Source organism: Giraffa tippelskirchi, chromosome 10, assembly GCF_054371585.1.
Source record: "Giraffa tippelskirchi isolate mGirTip1 chromosome 10, T2T-mGirTip1v1.2.pri, whole genome shotgun sequence".
In the NCBI taxonomy this organism is placed as follows: Eukaryota; Metazoa; Chordata; class Mammalia; order Artiodactyla; family Giraffidae; genus Giraffa; species Giraffa tippelskirchi.
Window position 1 is genome coordinate 61632249 of NC_137284.1, and position 25421 is coordinate 61657669.

The following is a 25421-nucleotide window of genomic DNA, read 5'->3' on the forward strand; positions in this document are numbered from 1 at the left end:
AAGCAGAAAAACAGTATATAAAATACTGTCCTTTGTGAGGAAATACACAAACACACACATATCGCATATATAAATTCTGGGAGGATACTAAAAGAACTGTTTAACTGGTTATACTGAAGCATGGGAATTGTTTTGGGGAAGAGCAGGAGAAACAGTGCTTTCACTTTTAAATTTATACCTTTTTATAGGTTTAACTTTTAAATAAACAGCTACTTATACAATCATCTTATATATTCTGCTGCAAAAACATTCTAAAAAATTTAAGTAACTACTACGAGTTGACAAGTTAAAAGTTGATGAATGGTGGATTCTGAACCTAAGTCTGATCCTAGATTCCATCCTGGGCTCAAAAACTTCCTTCTTGCATATGATTACCATGAACAGAAATCACGTATGTACTTTAGCATGTATTATGTTTATCTTTTTTAAAAAATGTATGTAAGACTGAGGCATGGCCCACTGTTTTTATTATTATTATTGTTATTATTTATTTGGCTGTGCCAGATCTTGGTTGTGGCATGCAGGATCTTTAGTTGCAGCATGGGAACTCTTGGTTGTGGCATGCAGGATCCAGCTTCCTGAACAGGGATGGAACCCGCACCCCCTGCACTGGGAGCTGTCTTAGCCACTAGACCACCAGGGAAGTCCCTCACTATTATTTATCTCTTAAAAGATTTTAGTTAACATAAATTCTATGTTTCTTGCTACTACCATGCAACTAATTTAAACATGATTTAATTTATGTGTCCACTATACCAAAGCCCTTCTAGTTCTAGGTAAACTGACTAGTATAGTATCTGGCATGGTATTAGCTGTATCTACTTTCAACATTTAAGATTTTAAGGAACCTTCTTGTTGAGGATTTAGCTCAGTTGGTATCCAATGTTCACATAAATATTTCTCAGTGACATTTTTCATAGGACAACTCCTCCTTGTGCAGGACTGGTCTATGCATAGCAGGTGTTTAAAATCCTTGACCTTTACCCACTATATGCTGACAGTTATTTTACTTTCTCACTAGACAAGTGAATGTGATATCCAAAAATACTCCCCTGGTTAAGAACCACACTATAAGAGATCCTATTTTGTTAGGGACAGGCCACAGTGGCTCAGCAATGCTAATACTAGCATTAGGGAACCATCAAACGCACGTCCAATCCCTGGGTTGGGAAGATCCCCTGAAGGAGGAAATGGCAACCCACTCCAGTATTCTTGCCTGGTAAATCCCATGGACAGAGGAACCTGGCAGGCTACAGTCCATGGGGTCACACAGAGTTGGACACGACTAAATCGACTTAGCACAGAGTCTGCTTCAGCTACCAGAGCAGTTCCACTGATTTATAGAAAAGGTACAGACTAAGTGTAACAGTAATTTCTTGCAAACATCACTGCTTCTGAAGGCAAAATCAGGTTCATTTTAAATATACTTTTCCCTCAAAAAAAGGGGAAAAAACCTCTCAATTGTGGCACAAGAAGAAGCGAATATAAGAACTTAAAGGCCCACTTGTTCTTCCCATTTTTATTCACACCCACTTCTCATTGTAAGAGAAATGAGATTAATGAAAATATTTTAATAGCTTTTCAACATATGTCTGATTCGCAAAATTGTTTAAAATTTCAAATATATTACAGAGTAGTTCAATTTTAGGCGCCACTCTACTACTACTAATCTAGCTGTAAGATCTTGACAAGTGCTAGCTTCTCCTGACTTTAAGTTGCTTTCCAGTTCTAAAGTTCTAGCCATCCCAAGCCTCCAAAACTATTATGATCATTCTCAAAATGTGGAAAGTCTTCCAATAAAGCTTATACTACAGCAGTTTAAACAGTCAAGAAGCTGCAGAATTCACAAAGATCCTAAACGTGATTTTTAACAGTTCCTGTTTATGACCAGATTACATATCCACCAATTAGAATCGTGAGGACTAATAATGTACTACAGATCCACAGTTTTAGAGTTTAAAATAGTCTGGAGAGTAATCCCTTGTGTGTCCTTTCATTTGTAGATATTTTCTCCTCATCTATAATCTTTTTGTTTAGTTTATGGTTTCCTTTGCTGTGCAGAAGCTTTAATCAGATCTCATTTGATTATTTTTATTTTCATTCTCAATTATAAAAACAAGCATTTGTTCCCTTGCACCTTCAGAAAATCACCCTACATGTTACACCTCACTCTGAAGACGTATTCAGAAGAAACAATGAAGTCTCCATGAAAACACATTATTTTAGTTTCCTTTCTAGAACAGAAATTCCCTTTCCTTATGACTGAATTGACACCCTACCAAACACATTCTTATCCAGAATGAGATGAAGCAACAACACCCTCAAAGACCTACAATCCTTTAGTCAAACCAAAGATACACAATGTCAGTAATGGCTTTCATGAAACAGGCTCTTAACTGAAAGCTACCCTGGATAATGGACATCATCCACCTTCTGGAGCATAGAACCCAACAGGCCATTGAAAGTAAGACCTCCTATAAACCAAACATGATTATAGGTGATTTTAAGCATTATCTGCTAGCAAGTTTATCAATGGGATATTTACTATAAAGACAATCACAAGGAAAAGACTCTCCAAAGAAGGGAAAAGACTTGAAAAGTAATTCAGGGCACTAGTAGCTGATCTGAAAACTGAAATACTGGAAGATTCAAAACGGGCCAGTTTCAAAGTACTGCCTTGAACAGTACTTCTCTGACTTTACCTGTTTGAATTATCAGCTGGAGAATATACAAAAATCTGGACATGCAAAGGCATTTCAAATGTTATTTCTCATTCTAAACAGAAAGGTTCCTGAATGAATTAAGTTCTACATATTCAAACCTGAAGATGATAAATTTTCTGTAAGGTGACCAATAAATGGTGGGTTACTTATGCTAACAAACCAGTCTATTGTGAGAGAGAAAATCAGTCTGTTCAGAGGAAAAAAAATTCTTTGCTTTTCCTTTTAACTTTAATAAGATTTTTTTTAACATATGTAACTACCAATATTTTGGATAAATTGATGCTCACAACATAAAGTACAAGAATAGCATATTCTGCAAAAACTGATGAAAGGTGCTGAAACATCAAATGTATCATCAGGTACACAATTATCTTTGAAAAAGTGAAAGTGAAGTCGCTCAGTTGTGTCTGACTATTTGCAACCCCATGGACTGTAGCCTACCAGGCTCCTCTGTCCATGGTATTTTCCAGGCAAGAGTACTGGAGTGGGTTGCTATTTCCTTCTCCAGGGGATCTTCCCAACCCAGGGATCAAACTCAGGTCTCCAACCCAGGTCTCCTGCATTGCAGGCAGATGCTTTACCATCTGAGCAACCATACTTTTTAAGCAGTCAATTCTTAAGTACTTAAACACAGGTTCACTCATTTAATAAGCATTTACTGACCATCTACCATGTCCCAGGCACTTTGCTAAACATTAGGGATTTAGGCTGAACCTTGCTTGGGGTAGGGACTCATAAAGACCTTTCAACCCCGATGACCACTTAATGACATGCTTTTACAATCTCTGAGCCTCAGTTTCCATAGAGTTGTGAAAATTAGAGTATAAAATGTAGATAAAGTGCCTAATATTGTACCTTGTATCTGAAAAACAATGAATAAATGCTAACTATATCAAATATTAAGTTTGAGTTATAAGCAGATACTAATCTCAATAAGCCAATTTTCTACTAGGCAGCTCACAGTTGAGGATTATGACCCAACTTGAAAGTGAGAGCAAGAAAATATGTCTGGACAGACAAATCCATTACCAAAATAAAAAACAACAGAAAATGAATCCCAGAACTGAAAATAAATGTACTTTTGAGTTAGTTTATGAGTTTGTGTAGTATGTGCTCTAATGTCTTCTTCCACTAAACAGAATACAGTATAAATAAAAATAACAAATGTTACAGCTACGTGGTTTTATGCACAGTAGGAGTACAACTTAGGAAGATTTTGGTGATGCAATAACTGTTTAATGTAACAGATTTGTTCACCATCAACCCCAATTCTCTACCACTTTCAGAAAGGCCACTACTTTCATTAGGAGACAAATATTTATCCTATGCATAACAATTAGCCCATAAAAACCAATTAATTTTGGAAATCTAACTGGCAACAACGATCTAACAAACAGAAGCAATACCACTAAAGAGTTAAAGAATGCTAGTGTCAACTGAACCAGCTGTCCATTTTTTCGAGCCAGTTATGCAACACTGGGCAAGTTTCTTAACTTTTCTAAGCTTCTGTTTGTTTATCTGAAAAATGTTAATGCCAGTTCCTACTTACTAGACTTGTGAAAAAGAATTAAGTTAATACAAGCAAAACACTCAAGACAAGCAACCACTCAATCACTGTTACCTATTTGCTATTACCTACAATGAGATAACTAAAGTTCCTCTGGGCAACCAAGAAGTTAACAAAAATGCAGACGTCTTAGGGTTTTATAAATCCTAAAACTTTAAGTGATCAAAAATGAATGAGGAACAAGAGAAAAGCAATAACGGGTATTAAGCATCAACACCTGATCCTCCCATTCTAACTAAACAGGCTTCATGTGTGAAATCCTGAAAGTAAGCAGCACTGGTCTAACTAGGAACAATTTAACTCTGGAAGGGTTCAAGGCAAAGGAAGACTGCTAAAACAAATAATAATAGTAACGACGACAATAAATAAAGGGAAAAGAGATTATGTAGATACGAACCAGGCGGCGGGTAACCTAGCTGAAGCGTAATAGGCCACACCACCCCGGATTTGGGCTGGGGAACCACCGTGACTCCACCCAGTGAGGAAACAGGGCATTTTGCCTCACTGCTGAGGTGAATCCCACCGTGACACTCCGACCCGAAGCCAGCCGTGAAGGATCGAGCGGGCAGAGCCTTGAGTCCCAACAGCACGGTCCTCACTTCCCACAGGCGCCCCCCGGCCGAGCCCTTCTACTCACACCGCCTCCACTCGGAGGCCTGAGTCACTGTCCACGAGGCCCAGGGGCCGCGGCCTACCTTCAGCAGGGAACTCCTCGAACTCGTCGTCCTCCTCCAGGAGACCCAAGTCTACTGGCTGTTTTTTTTCTGACATCGTGACCCCAGGAGCCCAAAAGCTCTCAGGCCAGTAGGAAAGTTGGAACCTTCGTTCTTCCTCACCGCAGCCGACTCCGCCGTTGCAGTTGCCGTTGCCGCTGCCGCCTCTATGCTAACTCTACCATAAAGATACGGGGGAAGAGCAACCGGGTAGCGCAAGGAATGCTGGGATACTGGAGGTCCGCCCAGCGCTTCCTGCGGGTTTAGCAGTTATTCAGAGTTAGAAAGGTGGATTGTTTTGTCCCTTTACCGTTTTACCCGGACTCTCTGGCTTGACAAATTGAGAAACAGGGTAGGTTTCCCTGACTGGAAAACACTTATAATGTGTGGAAAAAATAAACACCGTTACTTGGTTTAGGCTGAGGGATGAAGTATCGGCTAAAGTTCGTCAAAGGTCGGCCAAGTGCAGGTTCTTAAATTAGATTAACTCCACCCTTAAACCAGTTCCCTAACCGTGAAATTAAATGTCTCCACATCACAGAAAATTCAGATTCAGAAAGAATAGCCTGCATCACTCCGGTAGTGCTAGACAATCCAAATGCAGGTTTGTTTGCCTGACTTTAATCTCCCAGCTTTTTCATTGTTGAATTTTCTTCTGTCTTGTGCTTAAGCGATGGTAGATACCCTGCTAAACAGTGTGCTGTGTATATGTGTGTGTAATAACTAGTTTACAAGGTATTAGAATACTATGTAAAACTCTATGCATGTGACATTTTATGGTGTTCTAAATATGTCTAATTTGTCTAAATATGTCTAAATATGTTCTAAAAATTCTAATATTCGAATTTTTCAAATATTATTGAGTATCATTTTGAATATAGTTGTGAGCTACATAAAACTTTAGATGGTATGTGTATATGTAGTATACAATATTGGGCTTCCCTGGTGGCTCAGACAGTAAAGAATCTGCCTGCAATGCAGGAGACCTGGGTTCTATCCCTGGATTGGGAAGATCCCCTGGAGAAGGGAGTAACTACCCACTGCAGTATTCTTGCCTGGATAATTCCATGGGCAGAGAAGCCTGGTGGGCTACAGTCCATGGGGTTGCAAAGAGTGGATGTAACTGAGCAACTAACACAGGTAGCATTATAGAGGAATTGTTTTATAATACCCAATTATATGTATATAATTGGGTATTTTTGTAGGTTTTGATACATTGTTTATGTATTTAAATCACATAGACAAAGGCCTTCCTTCAAGAAGTTCATATTCCACTCAGAGACATGTGAACAGGTAAATCATAGTGAAATGTAATACATTTGAATCTTTATTTTAAAATAAAATTGTCTGAGAAATGAACAGAATGTGTGCATATACAGACAATGGAGCAATGAAATAAGAGCACAAATTTGGACCAGAATTTGGGAACTTAGATGTAAATTTTTTTAAGTAAAATGATTCTTGTAATACTGTTTTTATTTGTATTGATTACTGAAAACATTAGCTGTCTTCAAATTAAGTTCAAAGTGTATGTTATATAACTAAATACCAAATTAATGAAAGAAAAGATGAAGAAAATTTAAAATTGGAAGTAAATGTAGACAATGAGGTCTCTTAGAGTTTCATACTCTCTATTGTACCCTCTGTTATACGTATTACATATGCCCCTGGCAACCCACACACCAAGGCGAAGTTTTGGGCAGGCAGTTTCATTTAGGCAGCAAAGAATGAAAACCAGATCACATATCTGAGACAGCCATTTTGTGCATAGATAAAAGATATTCCAAAGGACATATCCGAAGAGATAGAAACATTAATGACTACTAAGACATGGATAAGGGAGATTTGGGACTAATTGCTGATAGGTGGAAGGTTTCTTTGTGGAGTGATAAAAGTCCTCTGGAACCGGATAGTGATGATAGTTGCAGTATAGTGAATATACTAAAATCCACTGAAGTGTACACTTCCAAATGGTGAATTTTGTGTTATAGGATGTATATATATCTCAATTTTTGAAGTGCTGTAAAATTTTTGACCAAGAAGTCAAGAGTTTCTAGTTCCTAGACCTGTTATTTAATCTGATATATTATGACATTTGTATCAGTTTTTAACCAGAGAAAAAATGAGTGACATATAATGATTTTCTCCTAAAATAGAATATATTCAATTTAAAGGAATTAATTTTTAAAAAACAACCCTATGTTAAATCTCTAATTAAAAAAATTTACTGATTCATTAAATCCAGAATGCTGGGACCACTGAAATAACTTTTCATTTTAGTCATCATGGCATGTGGCACAATGAACAACTTCTTATTTTAATGGTCATGGCATATAGAAAAACTTTGGAAAATGGTAGCTATTAATAAAGTGTAAGCAGCATTATTACTTAGTTAAATTGGACACATAAGAATATGTATTTGATGGACCAGTTCCTACTAAACAGGAGTTTAGGCAAATCACTCAGTTTCTTTGAAGTACATTTTAAACATCTTAGATTCTCCATACCAACTTTAATAAAAGTCTCAGAATGTGGGTTTTGTTTCTTAGATGATATCTTGGTGATATTTTGCAAGTAAGTCAGATCCTCCACAAGTCAGTTATAATGATAATAATAAAGTAATAATAGCTAACAACTATTCCCTGGTGGCTCAGACGGTAAAGAATCTACCTGCAATGCGGGAGACCTGGGTTCGATTCCTGGTTCAGGAAGGTCCCCTGGAGAAAGAAATGGCAAACCACTCCAGTATTCTTGCCTGAGAAATCCCATGGACAGAGGGGCCTGGTGGGCTACAGTCTATAGGGTTGCAAAGAGTTGGACAAGACTGAGCGACTGACACTTTCAGATTTCAACAAGTATCAAGTACTATGCAAAGTCTTATCCGTGTATTTACTTACTGAATTGTCTTCACAACTGCCCTATGAAGTGAGTAGAAAAAAATTCCTTTTATGCTTATAGGAATTGAGGCACAGAGAGGTTGTGATGTGGCCAAACTCACAGTGCTAAGAAGTGGTGAAGTGCTAAAGGGTTTTCATAAGGATAGGAAACAAACCATCTCAATGTGTGAAGAGGTCGACAGTTGACACAAGAACCCCTGGAATCATTTCTTTCTACCACTACTACTAAGCATACACACATGTAGGAGGAAAATGGCAGAAACATAAAATGTAGGTAGACTTGCAGAGGACAAGCAGTAGAATGAAGAAAAAAACAACCTTAGCATTGACTCAGCTCTCTGGAGGGGAAAACCTTCGTAACTCTAATGAGAAGCATCGTATTAATAGTTAAAACTATGCCTTTACCTACATGTCAGATGATGTTATAAAAATTATAGAGGAGGGCCAGGTGCCGCCATCAGCGCAGGCTGTTGCTGTCTGCCACACTGTTACCTGGCAACAGTTACCCACAAGACTGATAGCAGTCGCTCAGCCATTGGTCAGGCACCACAGTGGGCCCTCCCCCAAACGAGCAACTGTCATTGATTGACCGTTAGTGGGGCCGTTCCACTTGGCCCGTGCAGTGGTGGATTGGAGTGTGAGATAAGAGGTGGCTCCCTGCCTTGTCCCAGGGATGCTCCAGCTCACATGGCTTATGGCTGGCAGCTGACCTGGGGAGCCCAGGGAACAGACTGAAGCTGTGTCCTGCGGGTCTCCAGAGCCCTCACCATGGCCACACACTGGCCTGGCCCAGGCCTTGAGGCAGTGGTGAACCTCTTCCCTGTCCCCGCCTCTGCAAACTAATGGCAGGAGCTGTCTGCCTGGGACCTGGTTTGTGGGCCCAGCCCCTGCCATCTGGGCAGCCTGAGGAGGCCAAGGGCCAGTTGGGTCCTGGGTGCCTGGCTCCCTCAGCGATGATGGCTGGGTGGAGCCTGGGGACTTGGCCCTGAGGGAGCTGCAACCTGAGATCTGCCTCTTCTCAGCCAGGCATGGACCTTGGAGGATGAACGTTGTGTCTGGGGACCTGGCTCTTTGGTGTCAGAACAGAAAATAACATTTGTTTGGTGGAGATTGGCAGGAACGTGTTACCTGACCAGATGCTGGTTTGATCCCTGGGTTGGGAACATCTGCTAGAGAAGGAAATGGCAACCCAGTCCAGTATTCTTGACTAGGAAGTCCCACGGACAGAGGAGCCTGGTGAATTACAGTTCATGGGGTCACAAAGACTCAGACATGACTGAGCAACTGAGCAAACATGCAAATTACCTGATTATTACTTGACCTCAGGAACACAGGTTCTGACACCAGGAACTTTGTAGCAACTCACCACACCCTCCCTAACTTTTCCTAGGAAACTGCTTTGCTGAGAACTTTTGGAGAGTTTGGGGTTTTAAGGCATGAGCCACCCATCTCCTTGCAGGGCCCTCAGTACACCTTTCTCTGTTCCACGTGGCCACTGCTGTGAGCTGTTATTGCCTATGCTTTTGCCAGGCAAATGTTACTGCAAGACCGTTAATAGTATTAAAGGTATTGTAAAGGTATTGTTTGGCCTCACTGTGTGTCAAGCACACGGACTTGTGTTTTGGTAACAATATCTGTGGTTAGTTGATTACATTTAGTGTTACAGAAAGTCAAGTCAGAAGCAGATTTTACAGTAGATGGTTCCATTTATCTCAAGCAAATGAAACCTAAAGTTCCTTTTGGGATGCACATTCAGTTCAGTTAGTTCAGTTCAGTAGCTCAGTCATGTCTCACTCTTTGCAATCCCATGGACTTCAGCATGCCAGGCCTCCTTGTCCATCACCAACTCCCAGAGCCTGCTCAAACTCATGTCCATCACGTTGATGATGCCATCCAACCATCTCATCCTCTGTCATCCCCTTCTCCTGCCTTCAAACTTTCCCAGCATCAGGGTGTTTTCAAATGTGTCAGTTCTTCGCATCAGGTGGGCAAAGTATTGGAGTTTCAGCTTCAGCATCAGTCCTTCCAATGAATATTCAGGACTGATTTCCTTTAGGATGGACTGGTTGGATCTCCTTTCAATCAAAGAGACTCTCAAGAGTCTTCTCCAACACCACAGTTCAAAAGCATCAGTTCTTCAGCACTCAGCTTTCTTTATTTTCCAACTCACATTCATACATGACTACTGGAAAAACCATAGGCTTGACTAGATGGACTTTTGTTGGCAAAGTAATGACTCTGCTTTTTATTATGCCATATAGGTTGGTCATAACTTTTCTTCCAGGGAGTAAGTGTCTTTTAATTTCATGGCTGCAGTCACCATGTGCAGTGATTTTGGAGCCCCAAGAAACAAAGTCTGTCACTGTTTCCACTGTTTCCCAATGTATTTGCCATGAAGTGATGGGACCAGATGCCATGATCTTAGTTTTCTGAATGTTGAGCTTTAAGCCAGCTTTTTCACTCTCCTCTCTCACTTTCATCAAGAGGCTTTTTAGTTCCTCTTTACTTTCTGCCATAAGGGTGGTGTCATCTGCATATCTGAGGTTATTGATATTTCTCCTGGCAATCTTGATTCCAGCTTGTGTTTCTTCCAGCCCAGCATTTCTCATGATGTACTCTGCATATAAGTTAAAGAAGCAGGGTGACAATATACAGCCTTGACATACTCCTTTTCCTATTTGGAACCAGTCTGTTGTTCCATGTCCAGTTCTAACTGTTGCTTCCTCACCTGCATACAGGTTTCTCAAGAAGCAGGCCAGGTGGTCTGGTATTCCCATCTTTTTCAGAATTTTCCACAGTTTATTGTGATCCACACAGTCAAAGGCTCTGGCATATTCAATAAAACAGAAATAGATGTTTTTCTGGAACTCTCTTGCTTTTTTGATAATCCAACGGATGTTGGCAATTTGATCTCGGGTTTTTCTGCCTTTTCTAAAACCCACTTGAACATCTGGAAGTTCACGGTTCATGTACTGTTGAAGCCTGGCTTGGAGAATTTTGAGCATTACTAATGTGTGAGATGAGTGCAATTGTGTGGTAGTTTGAGCATTCTTTGACATTGCCTTTCTTTGGAAGTGGAATGAAAACTGACCTTTTCCAGTCCCGTGGCCACTGCTGAGTTCTCCAAATTTGCTGGCATATTGAGTGCAGCACTTTCACAGCATCATCTTTGAGGATTCGAAATAGCTCTTCTGGAATTCCATCACCTCACTAACTTTGTTTGTAGTGATGCTTCCTAAGGCCCACTTGACTTCACATTCCAGCATGTCTGCCTCTAGGTGAGTGATCACACCATCGTGATTTTCTGTGTCGGGAAGATCTTTTTTGTATAGTTCTTCTGTGTATTCTTGCCACCTCTTCTTAATATCTTCTGCTTCTGTCAGATCCATACCATTTCTGTCCTTTATTGAGCCCATCTTTGCATGAGATGTTCCCTTGGTATCTAATTTTCTTGAAGAGATCTCTAGTCATTCCCATTCTATTGTTTTCCTTTATTTCTTTGCATTGATTGCTGAGGAAGGCTTTCTTATCTCTCCTTGCTAGTGTTTGGAACTCTGCATTCAAATGAGTATATTTTTCCTTTTCTCCTTTGCTTTTCACTTCTCTTCTTTTCACAGCTATTTGTAAGGCCTCCTCCTCAGACAGCCATTTTGCCTTTTTGCATTTGTTTTTTCTTGGGGATGGTCTTGCTCCCTGTCTCCTGTACAGTGTCACGAACCTCTGTCCACACTTCTTCAGGCACTCTGTCTATCAGATCTAATCCCTTGAATCTATTTCTCACTTCCACTGTATGATCCACGGCAGCTCAGCTGCGGGGGACTGCTGGTGGCAGATCTCGAGCTGAAAGAGTTCATAATGGCAAAACAGTTACGGAAGACTCTCCTTCTGCAAAGAAAATTTGTTAAATGTCATAGAGTGAAAAAGGAGCCTGTGGCTGAAGGAATGACAGGACTGAAGACAAGCAAGAGTCTGTGAAGAACTTGCTGTTAAAGGGCAAAGCTCTGGTGGACCCAGAGTGCATAGCCAATGTGGGAAAGGCCCATGTATACTGTGAAGGAAATGGTGTCTATGATGTCATACTAAATCAGACCTATATTCAGTTCAACAGCAAGTATTAATCTGATTCAGCTACTTAGAAGATGATGCCCAGAGAAACTTCAGTGTTTGGATGAGATGGGCCCGAGTTGGGAAGACAGGGCAACACAGCTTGGTGGCTTGTTCTGGGGACCTCTACAAGGCCAAGGAAATCTTTCAAAAGAAGTGAGTCCTGAGAAATGAATACAAAATTATATCTTTCATCTTCTTGGATATGTCGTCTTTAGGAATTTCATAATAAGTGTAAGTTGGCTTAAATGATGGTGTCTTTCCACCATGACATTGTATGACTGGCTCACCAAACTGATCCTTAGATAGTGATTAAATCACTTGGAACCAGAAATTGACTAAAATCAGAAGAAGCTAACATATTCAGCAGATGACCAACAGTTTAGGAGATTTGGGGAGAATGAGCTGAGACTCATAGTTTCATTGAGTTAGACAAGGCTATGGTCCATGTGATGAGATTGGTTAGTTTTCTGTGATTGTGGTTTTCAGTCTGTCTCACCCAAGATGGACAGGTCATGATGGAGAGTTCTGACAAAATGTGGTCCACTGGAGAAGTGAATGGGATGCACATAATAAAAGTTAAATCACAAATACCTGAATGCTTAAGTTTGCTGTGGATTTGACCAGTAATGGGGCAGAATGGATCATCAAGATTGTCTTTTCTGTATTTTCTTTTCCAGGTGAAAGATCATCAAATGGCTGATATCTAAAGGAAGGACCAATTTCAAAGGCACTTCCCTTTTGATTTTAGGAAATAACAGCTAATTTGACCAGCCATGAAGAACTGAAGAGGCTGACATACACCTCAAGTCTATGACATCCATTCAAAGTATGCAAAAAGCTTTGGCTCCAGGGTCATCCTAGCTTAGTTCAAACTCAAGCTCTGCTACTTATCAGTTGAGAGGTCCTAGAAAATTGCTTTCCTTCTTGAGTCTCAGTTTACCCATCTTGGAAGTGGGAGTAATATATTACCTTCCCCGTAAGATTGTTGTAAGGATTAAATGATCTATTTCATATAGAATACTCAGAAGAGTGCCTGGCATATGGTAAATAGGCAATAAATAGTAATAGTTTGAAGTAGAAGGGAGAATAATGCTGATTCCCACCTTATATCCATGTATAAAACTCCTGAAGGTTGGAACAAAAGTTTATTTCCAACAGCATCCATGTTTGACGTCAAAGTTCAGTAATGAACTTTTGCCTTGTTGTAGCTATCTTTCTTGGAGAAGGAAATGGCAACCCACTCCAGTATTCTTGCCTCGAGAATCCCAGGGTCGGTGGAGCCTGGTGGGCTGCCGTCTATGGGGTCGCACAGAGTCGGACACGACTGATGTGACTCAGCAGCAGCAGCAGCTATCTTTCTACCTGCTTTTTCTAACCACCAGAACACAACCGTTTGCTGCAGCTTCTCCCTGTCTTCAAAAGGCAGGTTCTAGATGAGATTAAATCCATGAAGCACATCTTCAGGACCCTCCTTTCCCCACCAAATTCATAATAGACGAAATTTTACTTACATTGGTAATAAATGCAAATGTAACTCTATGAGAAAATGAAAATTTGAAAGGAGGTGGGTCAAACCAAACCACTTGCAGCCGTGGAAATAAAGCAGGGGAAGTGTAGAAAGGATGAGATATTAGAGGCTATCTCTCGGTTACAACACTAGACAGACAATTGCAGCTAGCTCTGAACCCTGCTGTGATCTATGTTGGGTGTTTTTGTTTGTTTTAATTTGTTGTGGTAGGAACACTTGACACAATTTTAAATACACAATATAGTATTGTTAACTATTGCCCCAGTGTTATACAGCAGACCTCTAGAACTTACTCATTTTGAATAACTGAAATTTTGTGATTGAAAAGCAACTCCTCATTTCCCTCTCCTCCCAGCTCCTGGCAACCACCTTCTATTCTCTGTTTTTATGAGTGTGACTATTTTAGGTATCTCATATAAGCGGAATCAGTCAGTGTTTGTTCTTCTAAGACTAGTTTATTTCACTTAGCATGAATATCTTACTGATTCATCCATATTGTCAAATATGGCAGAATTTCCTTTTTAAGGCTGAATAATACTCCATCGTACAAATATACTACATTTTCTTTATTCTTGCATTCATCAATAGACATTTAGGTTGTTTCCATATCTTGGCTGTTGTGGTTAATGCAGTAAATGTGGAAGTGCAGCTATCTTTTCTAGATTCTGATTTTTATTCTTTCGGATAAATGTCCAGAGGTGGGATTGCTGGATCATATAGTAGTTCTATTTGTAATTTTTTAAAGAAATCTCCATACTGTTTTTCGGAGTGGCTACAACTTTTACATTCCCACCAGTATTATATACGGGTTACAATTTCTTCACACCCTTTGTCAATACAAGTTACTTTTTGAGGGTTTTTAAATAATATCCATCTTGACAGATATGAGAGAATATTTCATTGTGGTTTTGATTTGAATTTCCTTGATAATATATGATGTTGAGTACCTTTTCACATACTTGTCACTCTTTTGTATGTCTTCTTTGGAGAAATGTCTGTTCAAGTCATTTGCCCATTTTTAAATTGGGTTATTTGTTTGTTTGTTTTTTGCTGTTGGGTTGTAGGAGTTCCTTATATGGTTTGGAGAGTCACCCCTTGTTAGTTATATATAGTTTGCACATATTTTCTCCCATTCTGTAGGTTGGCGTTTCACTCTACTGTTTATTTTGCTGTACAGAATTTTTTGGTTCAATGTAGTACCACTTGTCTATTTTTGCTTTTGTTGGCTGTGTTTTTTGACGTGATATCCAAGAAACTGTCTAGACCAATGTCATGATGCTCTTCCCTATGTTTTCGTCTAGGAGTGTTTTATAGCTTCGGGTCTTACATTTAAATATTTAATCCATTTTGAATTGATTTGTATGCATAATATATTTTAATGGCTTGGCTTATGGGGAGTGAGTGAAAATAAGAGAATGTTTTCTTTTAATAACAAAACTTGAAAAATTTTTTGAAATTTTTGAAATTAAGTTTCATAATTAAGGAGATAATTTACATTCTCTTTTCTCAAACTTATTTAACTCTGTTTATGGATTCTGCTCTGAGCTACATGCTGTGCAGATGCCACTTGCAGACATGGTCTTTCTCCTCTTAGATTTACATCCTGGACAGTAGCTTCTTTAGCTTCCATCAGTCCACTAGAACAAAACTAAATTTTTCTGGAGCAACTACTTGGGACTGGCTGTGTTTCTAAACTCTAATGTGTGTTCAGATCTATATTAATCTTGTCTGCCTAGAGCCTGAGCTTCTACATTTTTAACATTTTAAGCTCACAGGCAATGTCGGTTTTGCTGGTTTGGGGACCACCTTTTAAGAATCAAGGGTTTCAATGAAATGTAAGGGAAAATATCTGAGTTTCTGAAGATGATCCAGGTATCAATACTGTGTGACTAGTCCGTAACTTGTTGTGGTGTCTTTAACTTTGTAGGAGAGAAAAAAAACATTCCCTCTATTCTCCTAGGTTCAATAGCTGGGTCTATAAAATAAATTTATGACAGGCAGATTAACAGCATTAAAGATAAATTTATTATTTTTTATTATAACACACAGCGGGGCATCACAGGAAAAAAAGGGAACACCTCAAAAAGCATTGAGATTTGAGAGCTTATATACTGTCTTATTATAATAGGGGAAAGTGGGGGACATAGGCAACCTAGGGGAGAGTAAATGATTTTTAAGAATGATAAATGGGCTCTTGAAGAATAGATGGGAGATATAGTTTGTGACAATTTGTCTGGATTTGAATTGGACATCTAGTGTCTTCCCAGGTGATGAGTCAATCCTAGGGAGAAGATTTATGACAGTTGAATTCCTTTTGGAGGATTTGTCTTTAGGCAGGTAAAGTTCAAAGAAAGCTTCTCCATTGTCTTGTCATTTGTCATGGGCCTTCAAACTCAAACTCAATATGCCAAAGCAGCATATTTTAGGGTGTTATGTCCAGAACTCCTTCAACAGCCATACTAAATTTAAGTGTTTGCTTCTCATCGTTGGGACTTTTCCTCTGAAATTTTCTTGCTCCCTAAACACTAGGAGGCTTAGCTCTTCTTAGAGGGATGTATATCTCTGTGAACAGCTCACATTCTCATCTTCATTAATATTATGAGTACTCTATACTCAATGATTGGTTCTAGACTTTGAGAAGAATTACAATCCCAATAAAAGATTTATTGGATCTTTTATCATGACAAAATTCTTGGACAAATAAAAACATGAAAAATCGTAGTTGTAAAATAACTCTCTAAAATCTCTAGATCTCATTGTTGAACAATTAATAATGAATAGAGAAATGGTTATGTAAAATTCAAATGCTGGTAATGATAAGTACTTAATCTACTATAAAGAAAAGGCCTGACCAGTAAAAGATCCAGCCTGCACCAAAATGCATGTTCAAAAATTGATATTTGCATGCCCAAGACTTGTTTGAAAAGGCAATTATGGTCTCACAAGTAAATCATAAGAATTTTTAAAATTTTGTAAATGCTGTATTTATATGACAGACAAGAACCACTCTGAAGGAATCATTGTGGTTTGGGAAATGATATGCAATTTCAAAATCATCTAAATCATTTCAATTGCCTGTATTTACATTTATATAATGGGTATTTATAATGGTGATTATTTTAGAACTTACCTTGTTTTCCTGGATCTCACATTGGTTTCTATGGGAACGAGAATGGCTGTGAAGAGGAGCATTTTAAGAACTCTTCACATTCAGTGACTGCTAACTGAACTGCAAATTCTGCTTGTCTGTTAAATGGTTTTTAACTCTTAAATTTTAACACAGAAATAAAAGTTGGGCATCTAGCTTCATAAATCATTTTAAATAATGAAAACTATTTTTATGAAACATCTGGCACATTGAAATACTTGAAAACAAAATAACTAGCTTTAAGAGCTAATAATCTGTTCACTTTATTAAATCATTAGTGATTAATCCACATTAGCCATATGCTTGCTCTTGAAAAATTGTGTAAAGAAAACTTCATCTGATACATTGTTTTAATACACTTTTCTGATATTGATATGTAATATGTGTGTGTGTGTGTACTTTTTCCTTACCTTTGTAAAAATGCCTTTAAAAAGAAGTGTAAAATGTCCTGTATTTAAAGTTCCCCACTGCCAATGCCTCACTCATCCTCTGCTGTTATTTACCCTGTTGCTGTGTTGTACCTTTCCTGTGTTCTCAGACCAGCTGGAACTTATTTTTTGCTATTTTTCAAACAAGCTCATAAATCTTCAAATTTCAATTTTCTTTTTCTTGGAATAGATTCTTAGATCATAAAAAGCTCAGAGTCTAACTTATGCATTACATTTGTGCAGTTTACTGTATTTAATATTTCCCCACATTTCATGTTTTCCCATAAAGTTTGTTTTTTTAATTCCCTGGAGAAATGATAGTTTAGTATATTTTTATTTAATTCCCTCTAAAAGTAATGAAAACCCACTAAAAGTAAGAGAAGTTTATTTCAGAAAAGAGTGCTAAAACTAAATTTTTGTTATACCCAAACTGTAAAAGATGCCGGTTGAAAGCACATGGCATCCCATAACCAGCTTATGTAATAGCTACTCTGGTTATTGCTGACATATAATCTGTGTCTTAAATCCAAAAGGTACAGATTGATGGCAGAATGCCAGACAGGGTGAAATAAGTGAGAGTGTTTTCTAATCTTTCCTGGATTGATGGATTTCTGCCCACTATCAGTGTGGCCTTGGTCAGGACTGCTAGAGACTAGTGAGAGTTCCAGAAAATGAAGCTGCTTGCATTTGTGACCAAGAGACCATCCTATAACTCACTGACCTGGTATAAACTCCAAGAAATTGCTTTTTTCTTTTTTAAAAGTATTTTTCATTCAGATTTGATTTTATGAAATAAATTCAAGATTACTACATGTTGAAAAAGTGAACACAAATAAATGGAAAACACATAACTGGATGTTTGGGGGAAATAATTGACTTTTCTATTTTTTAAAAGTTGACTTGGAAGGGAAGCAACAGACAAGTTGAATAGTAAAAGCAAGTATTATGTTAACCATCAGAAGAGACATATTTATGTTGAAAAGTATCAGAATCTAAATGTAAGGAGTATGATTGTTCATCAAGGCTACTCAAAATGAGGTCCAGGGACCAGTGCCCATCTGAGACAAGATAAAAACAGAAAGTGTAAATTCGAAAATTTTAGAGCAGTTGACATTACTACTTCACCCAATCTGTGATTTTGTATTTTACAAAACTCAGTCCATGGCATTTGGCAATTTAAAAAATGTTCGCTTTAGTAGAATTAGTTAGAGATACATTGATCTAGCATAAATTACTGTCAACAAATGAAAAAAAAGAGTACCATTTGAACTTCATAGTATTGAAAATAGTTTAACCTGTGTAATTATGTCTGAAAGCTGGGAACTGAAAGCTTTTTTTATCTCTGAAAGATATTTTTCTAGTCCTATAGTCATATATTTACTATTATAAGATTATAGCAAAGGAGGCTAAAAGCAGATATTCTCTCCTTTTGCAGATATAAAGACAAAAGTTCAAAGGGCTTCAATGAGATATCTGATACTACACAATTATCATCAAAATTTTAAAGTCAAGTGAACAGCATTGCACAGAATTATTTAATATTCTGGTAAGTAAATACACCCTAGTTGATTATGGCAATGAATTGTATATATTTGCAATTTCACATGGTAGATGGCAGTGCTTTGTCTTCAGGTTTCGGAAGGAAAAGCATTATGTTACAGTAGTTCAATGGATGACTACTGAAAGTACACATACTAATAGTTAAGATGAAGAGTTTGAAGGAATTCAATAAGCAAAAATACAATTAAAGAGAATATGAAAAGATTAAGGGAGGAACACATGTATTAGATTGGCTAAGGAACAGAGCAGAAATGTAAGTCTACACTTCTCTGAAAGGTATAAAATTCCCCAAAGAGAAAGGGCTTGCTACCTTGGACTACCAATAGAAAAATGAAGTGAAAATATGAAAGGGAAAGTTTAGACAAACATTGAGAATTTTTGTTAATTGTTAGGAGTATTAGGTTAGTTGAGTGGGCGCCCAAAGGAATCTCTGAGGACATTTAAAACCTCATTCAACAAAGCCGTGGACATTGTATTGTGTTAAGTGAGACTTCAATGGCAAGGGGGATAGACGGATCAACTGTGAGTTCTTTTCCATCTCTAATTTCTACTACTCCATAGCACTGAGAAGAATAGTTGCTAAATTGCTTGATCAACACAAAAATAAAACTCAATACAAGAATAAAGCCCCAGACAAAACAGTAAAGTCAGTCAAAATTGAAACAGGCCCATCCAAAAAGAGAAAAAAAAACACCTAAATCTTGCATCATATCCCAAGGTGGACAAATTCAGGCTCTGGCAATTTGCCCAACAGAAAAAATTCCAGAGACAGGACCCTTCAGTGAGCAAGCCCAGCCAACAGGTTGGGAGAGTTCAACTTTTCAGACAGACTCACAAAACCTCCCAGCAGATCTTAATGCTAGAGCAGTCTCAAAAATTGAAAAGGATATCTATTAAAGAGCCTGGTCTATGAGTGAATTAATTCATTTATTCATTCTACAAGGATATGAGCCCTTACTATAGGCTAGCCACTGCTCTAGGATAGGGTACATCAGTGAACAACAACAACAAAAAACCCCGAGATCTCTGCCCCTGTGGCTTTTATTAATACATAGTAGTGTGGGGAACAATGAACCAACGTAGTATGATATAAATTAAAGGTTAATAGGTGCTAAGGGGGATGAAATGTAGGGTAAGGAAAATGAGCGGCAGAGGTGGAATCCAGGCAGCTTACTGTATTTAATGTGTAAATTCAGGTAGAACTTGTGGAGGAAATACATGGGAACAAGACTTGAAGAAAAGGAGGTAGCCAAGTGGATACTGGGGGAAGAGCAATACAGTCCAAGGGAACCTAAAGCACAGGAGGAAGGTTGAAGCAAACTTGATGTGTCTGAGTAGCAGGAAGGAAGCCAGTGTGGCTGCAGGGGAGTGAGCTTAAGGAATATTACTACAGAGAGGTCTGGGAGGCCTTATAGGTTGTTTTTAGGACCTCATATTTTACTCTGAGTAAACTTCACACACCATCTTGCTTCAGGAATCCTAGGAACTCAGAGAAGAAACTAATTCAAAGCAGGTACCAGTCTCCCTGGGAAACCACTCCACCCCAACATCAAACAGTGTTTCTGCATGCTCCTTCAGTCTATACGTTTTAATAACGTCAGCATTATCCAGTGTTGTGGGCCCTTAATGTGTAAATATGTCCTAGATTATATTAAGAATAAGGAATGCTCATCAATATTGAAACTCTTAAGATATTTGCTTCCTTGCTTCCATTTGTTCTTAGGCCAGCAATAGAAAAGTCCAAACAAAATTTTGTTTGTAATTTTTGTGTGATGTCTGTACATATATGAAATATGTATTCTGTCATGGACAATAAACTCCTAATATCAGCAATTGTTATGGGCTCATACTCTAAGAAACCTGATGTTTACTAGGGGCTTGATAAATATTTAAAACTAAGGAAGAGCTTAAAAATCAATTTAGAAGACAAAAATGGATCTGCTTTGTGAGAAGTAAGGGCAATATTAAAGAAATTATTAGATGTTTTCAGATATTTGAAAAACTGGTAATAAAATTAAAAGGTTAAGTTATCAAAGCATTGTTCACTTATTAGTTAAAAAAAAAATGTGTTGAGTGCCTGCTCTGTGCCAGGCAAGTTTTTTAGACCCTGTGAATACCACAGCAAATAACCTGTAATCTGCCACTCTATTAAGATTCTCCTCAGGCAGTTTACATGATCATTCTTGTATAATAATATGTAGTTGAGAACTTGTTGTTGTTGTTGTTGTTGTTGTTGAGTCACCCAGTTGTGTCTAACTCTTTGGGATGCCATGGACTGCAGCTTGCCAGGCCTCCCTGTCCCTCTCCATGTCGTGAAATTTTCCGAAGTTCAGATCCATTGCATCAGTGATGCCATCCAGCCATTTCATCCTCTGACACCCTCTTCTCCTTCTGCCCTCAATCTTTCCCAGCATCAGGGACTTTTTCAATTAGTCAGCTGTTTGCATCAGGTGACCAAAATCCTGGAGCTTCAACTTCACATCAGTCCTTCCAATGAGTATTCAGACTTGATTCCCTTTAAGATTGACGGGTTTGATCTCCTTGCTGTCCAAGGGACTCTTAGGAGTCTTCTCCAGCACCACAGTTTGAAATCCTTGATTCTTTGGCTTTCTGTCTTCTTTACGGTCCAGTTCTCACAACTGTACATGACCGCTGGGAAGACCATAGTCTTGACTCTACAGACCTTTGTAGGCAGAGTAATGTCTGTGCTTTTCAACACACTGTCTAAGTTTGTCATAGCTTTCCTGCCAAGAAGGAATCATCTTCTGATTTTATGGCTGTAATCACCATCCACAGTGATTTTAGAGTTCAAGAAGAGGAAAGCTGTCACTGCTTCCACCTTTTTCCCTTCTATTTGCCATGAAGTAACGGGGCTGGATGCCATGATCTTAGTTTTTTTTTTTAATATTTGGTTTCAAGCCCGCTTTTTCACTCTCCTCTTTCACCCTCATCAGGAGGTTCTTTATTTCCTCTTTGCTTTCTGCCATTAGAGTGGTATCTTCCACATATCTGAGGTTGTTGATTTCTCCCACCTGTCTTGATTCCAGCTTGTAACTCATCCAGCCCAGCATTTCTCATGATGTGCTCAGCATATAGGTTAAATAAACAGGGTGACAACAGACAACCCTGTCATGATCATTTTCAATCCTGAGCCAATCAGTTGTTCCATACAGGGTTCTAACTGTTGCTTCTTGACCCACATACAGGTTTCTCAGGAGACCGGTAAGATGGTCTGTTATTCCCATCTCTTTAAGAGCTTTCCACAGTTTGTTATGATCCACATAGTCAAAGGCTTTAGTGTAGTCTATGAAACAGAGATAGATGTTTTTCTGGAATTCTCTTGCTGTCTCTATGATCCAGCAAATGTTGGCAATTTGATCTCTGGTTCCTCTGCCTTTTCTAAACCCAGCTTGGACATCTGGAAGTTCTTGGTTCACGTAATGCTGATGCCTAGCCTGGAATCTTTTAAGCGTGATCTTACTAGCATAGGAGATGAGTGCACTTGTCTGATGTATTGAATGTTCTTTAGTATTACTCTTCTTGGAAATTGGGATGAGGATTGACCTTTTTCAGTCAAGTGGCCACAGCTGGGTCTTCCAGATTTGCTGACATATTGAGTGCAACACTGTGATAACGCCATTTTTTAGGGTTTTGAATAGCTCTCCTGGAATTCCAACACATCCACTAGCTTTGTTGACAGCAGTGCTTTTTAAGGCCCGCTTGACTTCACACTCCAGAATGTCTGGCTCTGGGTGACTGACCACACCATTGTAGTTATCTGGTTCATTAAGGTCTTTTTTGAACAGTTCTTCTGTGTATTCTTTCCGTCTCTTCTTGATCTCTTCTACTTCTACGAGGTCTCTACCATTTCTGTCCTTTATTGTTCCCATCTTTGGGCAAAAAGCATGTGTTGAAGGCTTATCTGCAACCCAGCATCACCTGTGAAGATGAATCATGGTCAGGAAAAGATGCTTCTTGACCTGTCCCCATCTGGCCATCTGTTCCTTGAAAATCCTCAGGCAGAGACTATGTGTTGAAGGCACAGGAACTTTAGAGAGGGTAAACAGATCAGCATTTGTGTCAGAGTGGTATTGTCCAGTATGATTGTCGCCAACCACAGGTGACTATTGAGCAATTGAAATGAGGCTAGTCTGTATCGGAAAGTGCTCTGAGTATAAAATACACTGGATTTTGTTGACTCTGTTTGGAAAAGAGAATGTAAACTATCTTAAACATTTTTTACATGGATTGCTTGTTGAAATGCTAATATTTTTAATACATTGGGTGAAATAATTATATTATTATTCGTTTGTTTTTACCTTTTTATGTGGCTGCTAGAAAATTTAAACATATATGTGGCTCATTTCCACCAAATTAGGGGATCTGCATTTGATTGATAGAATAATAGCTGATTCTTATTGAGTACTCATTAAGTGGCAAGCTGTCTTCCAAGCACATTACTTGTATTTAAATATTTTATCCTCATAATAACTTTGTAAGGAAACATTTCTCCAGATGAATAATTTGAGGCACAGAAAGGTCAAGAAACTTGCCAAAGTTTACAAATCTAGTGAGTGGAAGAGCAATGAGGCCTTAAAATTGTAACTAACACAGTGGCTTTCAAACCTGAGTGTTCATCAGAATCACCTGCTGCTGTATCGCTTCAGTCGTGTCCGACTCTTCGCGACCCCATGGACTGTGGCCTACCAGGCTCCTCCATCCATGGGATTTTCCAGGCAAGAGTACTGGAGTGGGGTGCCATTGCCTTCTCCGAGAATCACCTGCAGGGCTTGTTAAAACACAAAGTCCTGAACCCAGCCTCCGGAGGTTCTGACTCATTTGACCTGGCATGTAACCTAAGAATGTGCATCACTAACAAGTTGCCAGGTGATGCTGATGCTGGTGATTTGCAGACCACATTTTGAGACCTATGGGTTTAATCAGGCTTAAAGTTCTCAACCTTTTTTAACCATAGTTTCTTTACCTTAAAGTGTGGGGACTTCACATACCTACCTCATACCATAAAGGTTACCATTTTAAAGTGTACAGTTCACAAGTTTTTAGTATAGTCACAGTTTTGCAACTGTCATCACTAATTCCAGAACATTTGCATCACTCCAAAAAGAAACCCAATACCCGTTAGCAGTGACTCCCATTTCACCTTCCACCAGGCCCTGGCAACCACTAATCTACTTTCTCTATAGATTTGCCTATTTTAGACTTTTCATACAAATGGAGTCATACAGTGTATGGTTTTTGGTCTGACTTCTTTCCCTTAGCATAACATTTTCAATGTTCATGCATATTATAACATGTATCAATACTTTCTACTGTTTTATGGTCAAAAATATAACATTGCTTGAGCACAACACATTGTGTTTATCCATTCATCAGTTGATGCTCATTTGGGTTGTTTTCACTTTTTGGGTGTTATGAATTTATGTGGATTTATGTTTCCATTTCTCTTAGGATATAACTAGGAGTGGATTCTGTAGGGGTGGATTTGCTGACTCATGTAATAACTATTTAACTTTTTGAGGAACTATCAAACTGTTTCTAAAGTGCAGTGCCATTTTACATTCCCATCAGCAATGTTTGAGGGTTCCAGTTTATTCACAATCTTGGCAGCACTTGTCATTGTCATTTTGATTATAGTCATTCTCATGATTTTGATGTAGTATCTCATTATGGTTTTGATTTGCATTTCCCTAATGATTAATAATGGTCACTTGTTCAAATGCTTATTGGACATATGGATATCTTCTTTGGAGAAATGTCTATTCAAATCCTTTCTCCATTTTAAAATTGAGTTATCTTTTTTTTTAGCTTTTCAGATTAGACATTTATTGGTCAGTAAGTTTTTTTAAAATTTTATATTGGAGCACAGTTGATTAAGAATATTATGTTAGTTTGACTTACATTACCATATGTAAAATAGATAGCCAACAGGAATTTGCTGTATGGCTCAGGAAACTCAAACAGGGGCTCTGTATCAACCTAGAGGGGTGGGATGGGGAGGGAGATGGGAGAGAGGTTCAGAAGGGAGGGGATATATGTATACGTATGGCTGATTCATGTTGAGGTTTGACAGAAAACAACAAAATTCTGTAAAGCAATTATCCTTCAAAAAAAATAAATTAAAATAAAAAGAATATTATGTTAGTTTCATGTGTATAGCAGAGTGATTCAGTTATACATATCTATTCTTTTTCAAATGCTTTTCCCATTTAGGTTTTTATAGAATATTGAGCAGATTTTTCTGTGCTATGGAGTCAGTTCTTGTTGGTTATCTATCTTAAATAGAGTAGTGTGTACATGTCAATCCCAAACTCCCAATCTATCCCCCACCATTCTTCTCTACTGGTAACCATAAGATTGTTCTCTAAGTTTGTGAGTCGGTTTCTGTTTTGTAAATAAGTTCATTTGTATCATTTTTAAAAATTCTTCATATAAGCATTATCATATGATATTTGTTTTTTCTTTCTGACTTACTTCACTTATGATTATCTCCAGGTTCACCCATGTTGCTGCAAATGTCATTATTTCATGCTTTTTAATGGCTGAGTAATATTCTGTTGTATATATGTACCACATCTTCTTTATCCATTCATCTGTTGATGGACATTTAGGTTGCTTCCATGTCTTGGTTTTTGTAAACAGTGCTACAATGAACATTGAGGTGCATGTATTCTTTCAAACCTCATTTTTCTCTGGATGTATGCGCAGGAGTGGAATTAGTGGATCATATGG

General features: G+C 38.4%; 1 protein-coding gene and 1 long non-coding RNA gene across 11 annotated transcripts in view; one reads left to right on the forward strand and one right to left on the reverse strand.

The window, feature by feature from the left end:
• SEM1 (SEM1 26S proteasome subunit) overlaps positions 1-8387 on the reverse strand; it is a 353898-nt gene extending 345511 nt beyond the window's left edge. For 2 of the 10 annotated variants that reach the window (XM_081531549.1, XM_081531555.1), the window contains exons 1-3: positions 8310-8387; positions 7674-7720; positions 4986-5181 (exon numbers count right to left, since the gene is read on the reverse strand). In XM_081531549.1, coding sequence (XP_081387675.1) covers positions 4986-5061 — 76 coding nt within the window. In that variant the 5' untranslated portion in view covers positions 5062-5181; positions 7674-7720; positions 8310-8387. Of the gene's footprint in view, positions 1-4985; positions 5259-7673; positions 7721-8305 lie in introns of all 10 variants that reach the window. The other 8 variants (XR_014066093.1, XM_081531552.1, XM_081531548.1 and 5 more) reach the window with 5 other exon arrangements.
• Positions 8388-8867: 480 nt separating this feature from the next.
• Positions 8868-25421, forward strand: part of LOC145522681 (uncharacterized) — a 275846-nt gene continuing 259292 nt past the window's right edge. The window contains exons 1-3 of the long non-coding RNA XR_014066094.1: positions 8868-12160; positions 12685-12833; positions 18547-18657. This is a non-coding gene — a long non-coding RNA (uncharacterized LOC145522681). The remainder of the gene's footprint in view (positions 12161-12684; positions 12834-18546; positions 18658-25421) is intronic.